This window comes from Botryllus schlosseri, chromosome 12 (assembly GCF_051294905.1).
Source record: "Botryllus schlosseri isolate E-star chromosome 12, Bs_hap1, whole genome shotgun sequence".
In the NCBI taxonomy this organism is placed as follows: domain Eukaryota; kingdom Metazoa; phylum Chordata; class Ascidiacea; order Stolidobranchia; family Styelidae; genus Botryllus; species Botryllus schlosseri.
Genome location: NC_137247.1, coordinates 25412233 through 25424311, shown reverse-complemented (window position 1 = coordinate 25424311; position 12079 = coordinate 25412233). Strand labels below are relative to the sequence as shown.

At 40.5% G+C, this 12079-nt stretch overlaps 1 protein-coding gene across 1 annotated transcript; it reads left to right on the top strand.

The window, feature by feature from the left end:
• The first annotated feature begins 1453 nt into the window (after positions 1-1453).
• Positions 1454-9082, top strand: LOC145452761 (glutathione hydrolase 1 proenzyme-like). The gene is made up of 7 exons (XM_080330915.1): positions 1454-1493; positions 2310-2505; positions 5822-6025; positions 7107-7216; positions 7331-7470; positions 7538-7719; positions 8971-9082. The coding sequence occupies exons 1-7, from the start codon at positions 1454-1456 to the stop codon at positions 9080-9082; spliced, it is 984 nt and encodes a 327-aa protein (XP_080187041.1).
• The last annotated feature ends 2997 nt before the right edge of the window (positions 9083-12079 follow it).

The window sequence follows — 12079 nt, the reverse complement described above, 5'->3', positions numbered from 1 at the left end:
CCAATCATGAGGTGACTTTACTGTTCTTCGAAGTTACAATGAAATGTCTGTATTTGCCGTCCTAATCTCGAGCCATATGACTTGGTTCGAGTCATGCACAATGACTCGAGTACTAGTCGAGCCAATACATAAATTGACCCGAGTCGAGTCGAGTTTGAAGAAATCACTCGATTCAAGTCGAGTCATCAAAAAATCGTGACTCGAGTCGAGTCGTGACTCGAGTCGAGTCGTGACTCGAGTCATTACAACCCGGGAATTAGGCTTCCGACCCGTGTCATAAACAGACCAACAATATCTGTAACCAGGACTACATCGGTATGCAGTAGTTTCACGTTCGGCAGTCATCTTCATCAGAACACCTATTCCGTACTAATGATCTACATCTACTTGCTATAACTGATGAACCGACGACGATTTCCCGGGTTCCAGCCACTCCACTTCGTATACGTCGACTATATCGGGCGTAAATCGTCCGTAAATCTTCACACAATCACGGCATAACTATACAGCGTTTGAAACAAAGCACAATTTTTTTAAAATAATGTTTAAACATGTTTCAATCAGTGTTTTAGAACACCATTTGTTTTAAATGCAAGCCTATAGTCACAATGCATAGCCTCTTTCGATGGATATCAGCCATGTGAATGTGAACCAGTATTTCGTACATTTCCGTCAGCGCTGGTATTGGAGGAGGCTCATTCATTGCCATTTACATCGCATCCACGAATGAGACAATATTCATAGACTGCCGAGAAACTGCTCCAATTGGATCACATCAAGACATGTTTAAGGAAAATAAATACCTTTCTCAAGCTGGTGAGATCTCTATATGTTTGTCACTTATAATGATCGTGTATTTGTTTTCGGTGTAGCCGTACATGCGAACAATGACGGTTTAGAGACAGTCTTGCCAACAATACATTTTGTTGTTTCATTACATCCCATTGGACAAGACAGCCTACCTCTGTGCCTATGATGGGACTCTAACAAATGTCGAGTGATTTGGATTTGCTCGCATGTCGGCAGTGGCGTATGAGCAATGAGCATATGCTGCCGCCCCTCGCTTTCGTTGAGAATGCCGCCCCTCGCTTTCGTTGAGAATGCCGCCCAGATTTTGAAATAGTTTCAATCTTATCAATTATATTTACTGGAAATATTGTTGTATTAACTAAAAAAAGCTCATCACTAGGGTAATATTTTGTTGCAGTCAAATCTGTGGAAAGTTGCATTTATTTTTCAAAAAATTGCATTATAAGGTTGCATTATTTTTCACAAAAGTTGCACTAAAAGTTGCATTTATGCACAAGTTTCTTGAAATTATTAGAGTATGATGTACTAGAATCGATCAGTATCCAAGGTACTGTAGCAAAACTGAGTGTTGGTGAATTCAACAAAATCAATAGCCTGAACAAATTGACCCAGTGAAAATATAATTTTCTTCAGTCTAGCCTGAATGTACGTCAAATCAGAAAGGACCTTAAAATTAAACGACGGTGAAATAATCAAGCGATCTATTTACATATAGTGCAAAATATTTATAGTAAAAAAATCGAAAAAAGTTGCAAAAGGTTTCATGAAAAATCGGAAAACGTACAAAAAATGTGCATGAAAAAATGGAGAAAAGTTGCAAAAAGTTACAATATAAGAATCCTCCAAACAGCTTGACACACCAAACTACATAACCTCTGAGTATTTAGGAAGCTGCCGGACACTGTAAAACAAGTTGCAAAAGTTGCAAAAACTTGCCCTAGTCATCACCTCACATTTTCCCGACCCCTTGCAGCCTGCCGCCCCTGGCGCAGAGCCACAACCGCCAAGTGGCTGCTACGCCACTGCATGACGGTAGCAGATCAGAACAATGTTGCAAATACCACTGTATGAAGTAGCGGTAATTATTAAGGTTCATCTTGAATCGCTCCCTAAACTGGACAGGGATCCTTTTATTATCCTAGAACTAACTATACATTACCTCCTCGCACTACTTAATCAAGTGGTAATGATTTGAGAATATTTCTACTTTGCGAATTGACGTCTTTACATTCATTTCTACCAACGATGACTACGTTGACAATTCATATTCATAACATATGTTCTTTCAAACAGATAACATACCTATCTAGCCCGATTAGTCTGTATTCCCATAACTTGGTCGAGTCATGAACGAGGATTCGAGTACAAGTCGAGTAAATACACAAATAGACACAAGACGATTTGAGACATTTTTCAAAATTAAGAAAATAACTCCAGTCAAATCAAGTAACCGAACAATTGCTTCTCAAGTCTTTGCAACCGTGGTCTTCTGCATGCAGGCTCTTTGTCAATTGCTGTTCCGGGAGAAGTGGCTGGATATTGGCATACTCACCAACGGTACGGAAAACTGCCATGGAAAAGATTGTTCAAGGACACTATCGAGTTGGCTCTAAAAGGCATACCAGTTTCTGCTGCATTAGAGAAAGATATTAAGAGTCAAGAGCAATACATTCGATGTCCAGCATTCAATCTCAGGTAAGGATTATGCGTAATACATTATAAGGATACCATTCCTCCACCAATTACATTTTAAATTGACCAGGGTTTATCCTTGCATATTTTCCGCCCTATGCCAGAGACGGGCAATTATTTATTTTAAGGAGTCAAAGTAATAGATATTGTGGTGGGCCTATCCGAAAGTTTAAACTACATTCTGCGTCTTAGTGATATTTGTACATCTAATACAGTTAATGACGTTGTTCACACGGAATTCCAATTTGATGGGATAAATATTGCATTGATATAGTAACATTAGATACAGAGAAAGGGGTGGTTTATTGAAAATAAAATCACAATCTATTGTAAACCATAGGCAGAGTAATTAGTGATGTAACAATGACAACAAACAAGGGCCATTCCAAACCTGGAAAACAAAAGTGGAAGCCACTTCAGTCTCAAATCTTCTGAAATTTGGTACATGCATAAATGAGCTAATTTCGAACACACTGAACTTTGTTCGAGGAAAAATGAACAATTTTCTACTAATTTCAGCTCCGCAACATTCAGGTTTTATCAATGCCTTATTCAAGAAGGTTTAAACAGATGTTGGATTACAGTCGAGAATAGGAACTTGGTTTTTTGAGTAGCTATAGTTTAATGGTCTATATTCCCAAGTCATATTAAATGCCATGCGGTGTTGGGTTAAAGATTAAATTGAGGCGAAACTTGATCAATAGTCTGAAATCGGTCAAGCGTTACACAATGTGGACATCGGATTGTTCGAAACCCGATAACAATGTTCCAGCGAGTACGGTATCATATGAAATCTGGCTTCAGGGACAACTTTTCATTGAGATTGGTCGGATGGAAGTGGTTAGGAATGTTGCTATCTGAATATACCAACGAATCGTAGTAGCGTGCGAATAACAAGCAGAACAATGATACTTTATGTAATATCAAATAACATACTTTGTATATTTTATGCATCAGTATCAGTTTATCAATATTTTCATTCATTTAAAAACCCCATAAAACTGCGATACAATGAAAAGATCGGAAGATGTCGAAACGACTTGGATTAGTCTCGAAGATCAGACACCCACCTTGGCCTAGGTGAAGTAGGGATGAGGCATGCACACTGAATGAAAAGTAAAGCATAGGAAGTAATAGGCAAGCGACAAAATGATGTGGCATGTGGCGGAAGGCGAGATCGATGCTAGGCAGCACCGTAACTGCCGCACCCCAAACCCCCCAATTGGGGGGGGGGGCCGAGCTCGAAGGGGGCCCAAAATTATTTCGTGAATTAGCATAAATCAGAGAGTATTTTTTGAAAATTTATGCAATTTTTTCAAAAATTTTTTCAAGTGGCCAATTGTCTTCATTATTGGGTATTGATTGGGCCATTACCGCGCCACGACCCACCAAGACATACAATCAAGTTTGGGGCCATATAACATGCGACTCCAAGAAGTGTGCCAGAACGATCGGCAGCGAGAAAACCTTGGCCGAAAAGGTCTATGCCCTTATGCTGACCGAAGACTTCGTTATATATACAAAATACATATAGGTTTAACTGTCCATATGTGCCAAAATGACTGGCGCTGAATGTTGCTGTCTCTGCAATCTGAACCTCACAAGACAAATACCATCCCGTTGAGAAAAATTTTATGCCAGTGAGGAAATACCAATTTGAAATCGTGTGCGCCTCTTAGTTTAGAAGCTCACGTTTGGGCGATTCTATATTTTTTGTTGGAAGTCACGAAATAACATCATGTAACGAAGTCATATCAACGGGTTCGCCCGCCGAAGATGTTAAATTATTATTTACGGGCCCTCCCGTTTTCAAGACACTTCACTCGGCTCTACCGGTGAACCGGACAATAAATTGATAGCATAATATATATGCAATCGCCGATCTGATTGACCGATTTCATCATAAATTATCGAAAATTTTCGCGCTTCGCGCTGCCTCACAGTACAGTACAGATGATTTCGTGACAAACGCGAACAACGTGATGGGGGGGGGTCGTTTTACACCCTATGGGAGCCCAAGACCCACGTTTTTTGGGGCCTGACGAGGTACTGTTTCGTTCCTGCCAATGGGTATACGCCCGAAGATGTTTAATTATTATTGAGTCGTCCTACCTTTTCAAAGACACCTCACTCAGCTATACCGTCAAATCTGATTACGTGAGCAGAGAGAAGATAAAAATTCATAACAATATATATCATACTAACCGATTCAATCATGAATTTTAGAAATTTTCTGCGCTTCGCGCGCTTAGGCGACAAAAGCTTATTCGCTAAACAAACTCCCAACAATGTGTTAAATAGCGGTAAACAGGGTATCGCCGGAGGGGTTTCTGGGGGGCGAAGCCCCCCAGAAGTTCGGCCTATAACCCTATGGGGGGCCCAAGACCAAAGTTTTTTGGGGGGGCCTGACGAAGTGCTGTTACGGCCCTGATGCTAGGTCGTGGTCCGATAATCCTGAAGGCTGACTGGTATTCATTTAGAAGAAATTACTTATATTTCGACTTGAATTCGGACATGCTCGACGACTGTCGGATAGCCGGCGAGATGCTGTTCCACAACCATGGTCCGGCATACTTGATAAAACAATGCGTTTTCTTGTATTCAGCCCTGATCATATCTTAGTTGCTCTTCGTTGAGGCGCGTGTGTTGTACTTGTGCGCTTTTGACTCCGAGGTGAATTAGTCGTTGAAATGTGACGGACATTGACCGCAATGGAACTGATACATACACTTGGCAATTTCTAGCTTCCTCGTATCTTCTATGTTTATAACGTCAAATCTTTTGAGTAGCGATTTATCAGTTGCACATCCAGGCCCCCGTGGGGCTTTGGCAATGATACGGATGATCCGATGTTGTAGTTTTAGCAGTGGGTCAGTCGTATTATTGCAGGCAGCACCCCCACAAATAATTCGGTATTGTAACTTTGATAGGAATAGAGTGTTGAAAGTATCAGCAGACCCTTACTGACAGCGTGTAACTAAGGCGGCGAAACAGACCACATACCTTCGATAGTTGTGGTTTGAGTGATTGTATGTGACTCTTCCAATACATGTCATTACCCAGTAAAACACCAATGTATTTGGCATTTTTAGCGCTGGAAATTGGTTGGACAGCGATGTCATCGGTTAGGTTATCGCCGGAGTTCACGACCAATTTTTTCGGCGAAGACTCATCAAATTAGTAGTCCATGGCAAATGAGCCGATCTCATCTCAACAACGTATTTCATAAATGGATCTGCGCAATCACCCTTAATTAAAATGTAACGATGAGGCACCCTCACACCGCTTAATATACAACTCGCTGATTGAATCTATTCAGGCCGATATTCGTGAATCCGGATGGAAGTCTTAAGAAAAAAGGCGATCTTATAGTAAGAGAAACGCTGGCCATGACGTTAACAGCCATCGCTGACCATGGATACGAAGGCTTCTATCGCGGAGACCTTGCTAGCGAGATCATCGCCGATTTAGATGACGCTGTTGGAGAATCTATAATCAGTATTGACGACCTAAAAAACTATACGTAAGTATGCAATATGCAGGATGAGGCTCAGTCGAATGGATAAGGCATATGTCAATCTGCGCACCTCAAGACCTGCTTAAAGGTTGAAAAAAATCTGGAGAATATTAAGGAATCTCAAGAATATCAATAAATATCTATCACATCGCTGTGCAACCAGAACGCCTGCGAATGTCTGTGATAATCCCTTTCCCGCAAATCACAGACTATTTGGGAGGAGGATATCTACATCCTATGAAAATATTCCGGTCACTAGGATAGCAAACTAACCCTAATTGAAAAATCCAATGGACGGGGTCATAGTACTCTTATCTACCAGTTAGGTCTCGAAGGGACACTGACCTCTAAATGGGATGTGGTCTCAAACTAATGATAAAACTGGTAAAGGGATTTTCAGTAGCGGCCATTTTCTTCAGGAAGCCACCGTATTCGACGTGCAGCTGCAAGATTTTTAAAAAATGCACCATAGCACACGTGCGACCTCTGTGCTGTCGCGCTACACGTCATCATGCGTGATCGCTTGTTAAACCTTTGCTAAATTACTGACACGTGAATGCTATTAGTGTCGCAATTTCTAGACGCGAACTGCATCTTATACCCCACGTTGAAAACATATGATGCTTTCACATAATGCAACAGCAAGATCTCTCATTGTAACTTCCAACATATATATATGAATATATATATATTCATGTATTATCATTTAATCACCATGTTGGTCGAGGCTGATTTGTACGCTACTGATATACATAAATACACACTCACACAGCAGGTATATGTTTGCGTAAGCCCTCTTACGAATGGAATTCGAGTGATTGAAAACGTTGAAATGAAATTTGCGAATAGCAACATGTTCAAATCAGTTTGAGCTACCATAATGTGTTTCGCACTAGTGGAACGATCATTTAGTCATATCCGTGAGAAATGTAAAGAGTCACGGTTTGTATTGTTTTGTACGAAATTTGAAATGAAAATGTAATGCGCAGCGCCTAAAATCCTTTGCAATTCATGCAAACCACAGTAGGCCTACACTAAAGGTCCCGCACTCTTGATTCTTCTGAGCGGTTACTTCTTTCATATCAAGAGTGGATATCAAACCGCTTCTAAACGTGGAGATCGGCGATCATACGTTTTTCATTCCCGGTACCTCAAGTATTGGAGTCGTACTCGGTCTCATTCTAAATATATTGAAAGGTAATCGTTTTATGTTTCGTTTGTTTCAATTAAATCATTTCATCATAGTAGCCAGCGGTGGTTACCGAAAAAGCGGCAGAAATGTATTTTCTTTGGCAAAATATTGTTTTCAAGGTTACAAGTTTACTCGCGATGATCTGGCGAACAAAGAAGCATTCATACTGACACATCACCGGATCGTTGAAGCCTTTAAACATGCATTTGGTCACCGGTCCAAACTCGGAGATGAAGAATACAACAAACATATGAGCGAGGTCTTCAAGGACATCGAAGCAGTGGTCATTGTGAATTTTGCAGTTGCATTTCTTGTCTAATTTCCAGATAATTAAGGAGATGTTATCGCCAGAGTACGGGGACGAACTGAGAAGCAAAATATCAGACGACGTAACATATAACTCGGAACAATATGGTGGCGATTTCGCAGTAGATAGAGGAACGTCACATGTCTGTGTCGTTGGCGCCGACGGCAGCGCAGTTGCAGCAACGTGCTCTCTAAATATATGGTGAGTGTCACGGACAAAATGCTGTGTGCCGTTCGATATCGTCACTTCAGCCTGACCACTTCGTTACCTTTTAACTACTCGTGATAGTAACCTCCGCGGTCTACCTACATGAGCTCATTTTTTGTTAAGAAAATGTATTTCAAGTTGTGACATGAAATACTGAAGTTCCCTACAATAACGAAATAGTTTTGGACAGGGATGCAGTAGCACTTCGTCTGGAACTCGCTAAAATATTAGTCTTGGTGTTCGAAATTGGGATATCTTCAGCAGGCTTTTGCTATTGCTTGTCACATTTGTACTGTGGAGCTCAGATTGCAAGGACAGGACAATTCGGCGCAGGCCATTTACGCCCCTATGTACAATAGGTTGTTTTCAAAAATACCTTCATATTTTTGTGGCTATTTGATAAAATTGCTACGTTGGCTAAAAAAAGCGTTGCACGCAAAATTTAGCTCAATTCTAACTAGTAGATATAGAGCTGCAGGGGTTTGGATATTTTTAATTTATTATGCATCAATTTTTATTTCGAATTTTACTGTCCGCCTCATGAAATTGTTGACTGGTCTACACAATAGTGCAAAACAAATTTGACGCAATTCCAACCCGTGCGAAATTATTTGAGTTTTGCATTCATAACTCTAGGATTACCCAGCGTCGACGGGATTTTTACAAATCCAAAATTTTCAACTGTTATAACTTGGTTGCTATCGGTTGGAAATGAGCAAAATTTTTTATACATCATGACTTTACATAAATTTACGATTTCATGGGGTTGAAAGTAAGATTTGAACATTTTTTTATTCAAAATTTAAAATTTCCGAACTTGTGTAGCTTCACGTCTACTAGTTAGCATTGAGCTAAATTAAGTACGTAACAATTTTTAGTCAACCAAACATTTTTATCAAATAGCTGCATAATTTTAAAAGCAGTTTTACACAACCCTAATTGACAATGGGCATATATTTATATAAATCGAAGGTTCAAGCATTTCAACCACCTCAAGTGACATTAGGAATATTCCGGTTTTCTCTTAATTGCGAATACAGCTGGACTACAGTAAATTATGCCCATCTTTGCTCATTGCGGAATGGGGTAGGCCTACGTATATTGAAATTGAGAAATCTGGCGACAGTCACGCGAAGCGCTCAAAATATGACGAAGACAAAGTAATGTTATATCATATTTGGACTTAGACATTGGTAATTTGACCTTACCTTGATAACACTAAATACCGTCATCATGTTGTAATAGGTTTGGTTCGAAAGTGAGAGGCAGTCGCACTGGTATTATATTCAATAATCAAATGGACGACTTTTCATATCCGAATGTCTCGAACTTTTTCGGTAAGGGAGAATCATTATAGGTTGAATACGTTTCTGAGTCTCCCGCCTGGAAATATTGATTTCGTCAGATCTTCCACCGTCGAAAGCAAATTTCATCGCACCGGGAAAGCGGCCCATGTCTTCAATGGCACCCACCATAGTACTGCGGAAAGGTTCAAAAAGGCCTGCACTGGTGATTGGCGCTTCTGGGGGAACCAAAATAGTAACTGGGATAGCTCAGGTACGAATTTGTCTGTTTGGTTTTGAGTCGGTAATACGGGGAGGTGGTCAGCTACGATTTACTTCTACTTCCTAAAAGTATCAAAGTGAATTTGAAAACCTGTACTTCTTACTCCAGTGGTTTTATTTTTTAGAATACGGCCGCTTGTACTTGATCAGCTGTTTTAGGCAAAACCATTGACGTTTTGCACTTTGGGTTCTCAAGTAGGCTATATATATTCGCAAATTACACCTCTTTGTAGCGCTTTCAGTCATTTTGTGTTTGTTACGTGTATGGTTATTGCAATTTTGATAGTATAGCCACATCGAATCAACTGCCGGATTGGTTAACGGTAAAGTCAAAGCGCATTAAAATCGATACCAATTCTATTTCATGAAAACCAGGTGTGTATGTGTATGTGTATACATGTCCTAACCGCTCAAAAATGTTCGAACCCAATGAACGAATTCGGTCAATAATAATGTCCTTTTCATATATTGCGGGTCACCTCCGTATACCACTCGGCTCATTTGGCAAGGACAGGATTATTCGGCTTTTGGACGTTTAATTATCGAAGGTTTCGACGAAGATGCGTCAATCATTTTGTGGAAGGTTTCATTTGCCGACGAATTTTCTGCGAGCACACATGCAAAGTCGGATGTTGGACGACACGTTCTCTCCTAATTGCGAATATAGTTAGACTCAATTCTATAAATTGGGCATATTTTTATTTTTCAGGAAGGGTTACCAATACTAAAAGCAAAAAATCGAGTGACTATAAATCGCGCGAAGTTCTAAGAAAAACACCAAGTCAAATAAATCTGCCACGAAATATTCTACTTTATCGTCATATACAAAGATCTACGAAAATTGTACCTGACCCCTGGCTACGACACTGCGTCGCAACTGATAATTTAGTCATCAATATCCCACATTTTGCGGTCAGGCTAATCAAATGTTTGGCTGGCCTTGCAAGTTCACAATAAATTACCGCGGTAAGCTTTTATAACACCACTCATGTGGAGAATTACCTTGCGAGCCACTCAAAACCTTCCACCCGCGGGCCACGGGTTGACCGCCCCTGTTTTAGACCAGGGGTCGGGAACCTGTGGCTCGCGAGCCTTTATATGGCTCTTTGATGATCGTTTTTTAGTCAACTAACTACAAACTTGGAATAAATTTATCAGCAAGCCATATCATATCCTCCAGTTTGGTTCGACTACCGAATTATCCACTTTTCTCGTTAATGTGATGGTGTAAAAAAGGTCGCCTCTCCGGCTCCATTCCCGGAACACCCGTCTAAGCGTTACTTGAGTTCTAATTTACTATATCCCAGTTTAAATGTCATAGCCAATTAACCAAATTTGTCAAAAAAGAGGATAAATTCTTACAAAAGAGGACATTTGGGCGTCCTCCGAGGACACTTTCAAAAAAGTAATAAAAGAGGACAAAACCTTTTAAAAGAGGACGTATAGTTCCCTTACTTGAATATGAGTTTTTATAACGGTCAGAATAAATATTCGTGTGGTAGCTGAGACAAGTCTGAGGTCAAAACAGCGGCGCACCCCAGTAGTGATAAGGGTATCGTTTGGTACCCGCCATAGCGACACCTTGTGATTCAGTGGTGCGAAAACTATAAGGCCACGTCGCCCTAATTGCCACGCCTACAAGACGCCCATTGCTTCGTCACCCTAATTGCCACGCCTATATTACGCCCATTACCACGCCTGGATATTCTAATGTTTGTGAATTTCAATACTGATTTTCCATGTGTATATAGCAATATGTATTTTATAACTTGCTTCCGAGAAATAAATAACATTCATTATACGTTAGATGATTAAATTCCGAGACTTTATTTTAACTTGCTTTCGAAAAATAAATATAATTCGGATTATACATAAGTTTCGAAAATGTTTTGTGAATTTCAATACCGATTTTCCATGTGTATTTAGCAATATGTATTGAATAACTTGCTTCCGAGAAATAAGTATATGTGTATTTAGGACAACTTGATAAGTAGCTATATTCGCCAGATACTATTGATATGTGTATTTGGACTTTGCATTTTAGCGGGTCGCCCTAATTGCCACGCCTACATTGCCACATCATCCGCACCTATGGGACGCCCCCTTGCCACATCATCCACCCATTGCCGCACCTATATGACGCCCATTGCCACATCATCTGCCAAGACATCTGCGCCACATCATCAAGAGCCACGCCTATAGTGCCACATCATCCATCCATTGCCACATCATCGCCGCATTAATATGGCGCACAGCGCCGCATCAACCAGCGCGATGTCGATTGCTACACCTATGACACTCATTGCCACGTCAAAACGTACCTTAGCTAGAATCGAACCCGGCTTTGTTGGGTATAATTTCACGTCGCTTACCACTAGACTATTGAGCAGACTAGCCGATTGTTAGGGTATGTATGTTCACGAAGACTGCGATATCGCACGGATAAATGCATCATCACTAATTAATTACTTAAATGCGACTTGATAATAATAATCCCTAGAATAATATAAAATGCGATTTTGAGTGCAGACAGATCGCGGTTTCGATTTCCGAGGTCTCCACATTTTAAACCTTATTATCAGCTCGCAGTACAACCGCTACCTATATAATGTTTGCATGTCGAGTATAAGGTTATTTAACTCAACACTAAATGCCAACGGACTAGCCGCAGGGGCCCGGTTCTCGTCGCTATAATTAAACGAACACCTTCGCCGCAGGTACGCGATCCCCGACGTTATAATGATAGGGACAAATTAGCCGCATGAAAGCGAGTCTAATGAATATAACGA

What these genes read in the sequence shown, in the direction of transcription:
- LOC145452761 (XM_080330915.1), top strand. Translation starts at nt 1,454, where the DNA reads ATGTACGTCAAATCAGAAAGGACCTTAAAATTAAACGACG. An exon ending in GACCTTAAAATTAAACGACG is followed by an intron (nt 1,494 to 2,309) that starts GTGAAATAATCA and finishes TTCTGCATGCAG; the next exon opens with GCTCTTTGTCAATTGCTGTT. An exon ending in CATTCTAAATATATTGAAAG is followed by an intron (nt 7,217 to 7,330) that starts GTAATCGTTTTA and finishes ATTGTTTTCAAG; the next exon opens with GTTACAAGTTTACTCGCGAT.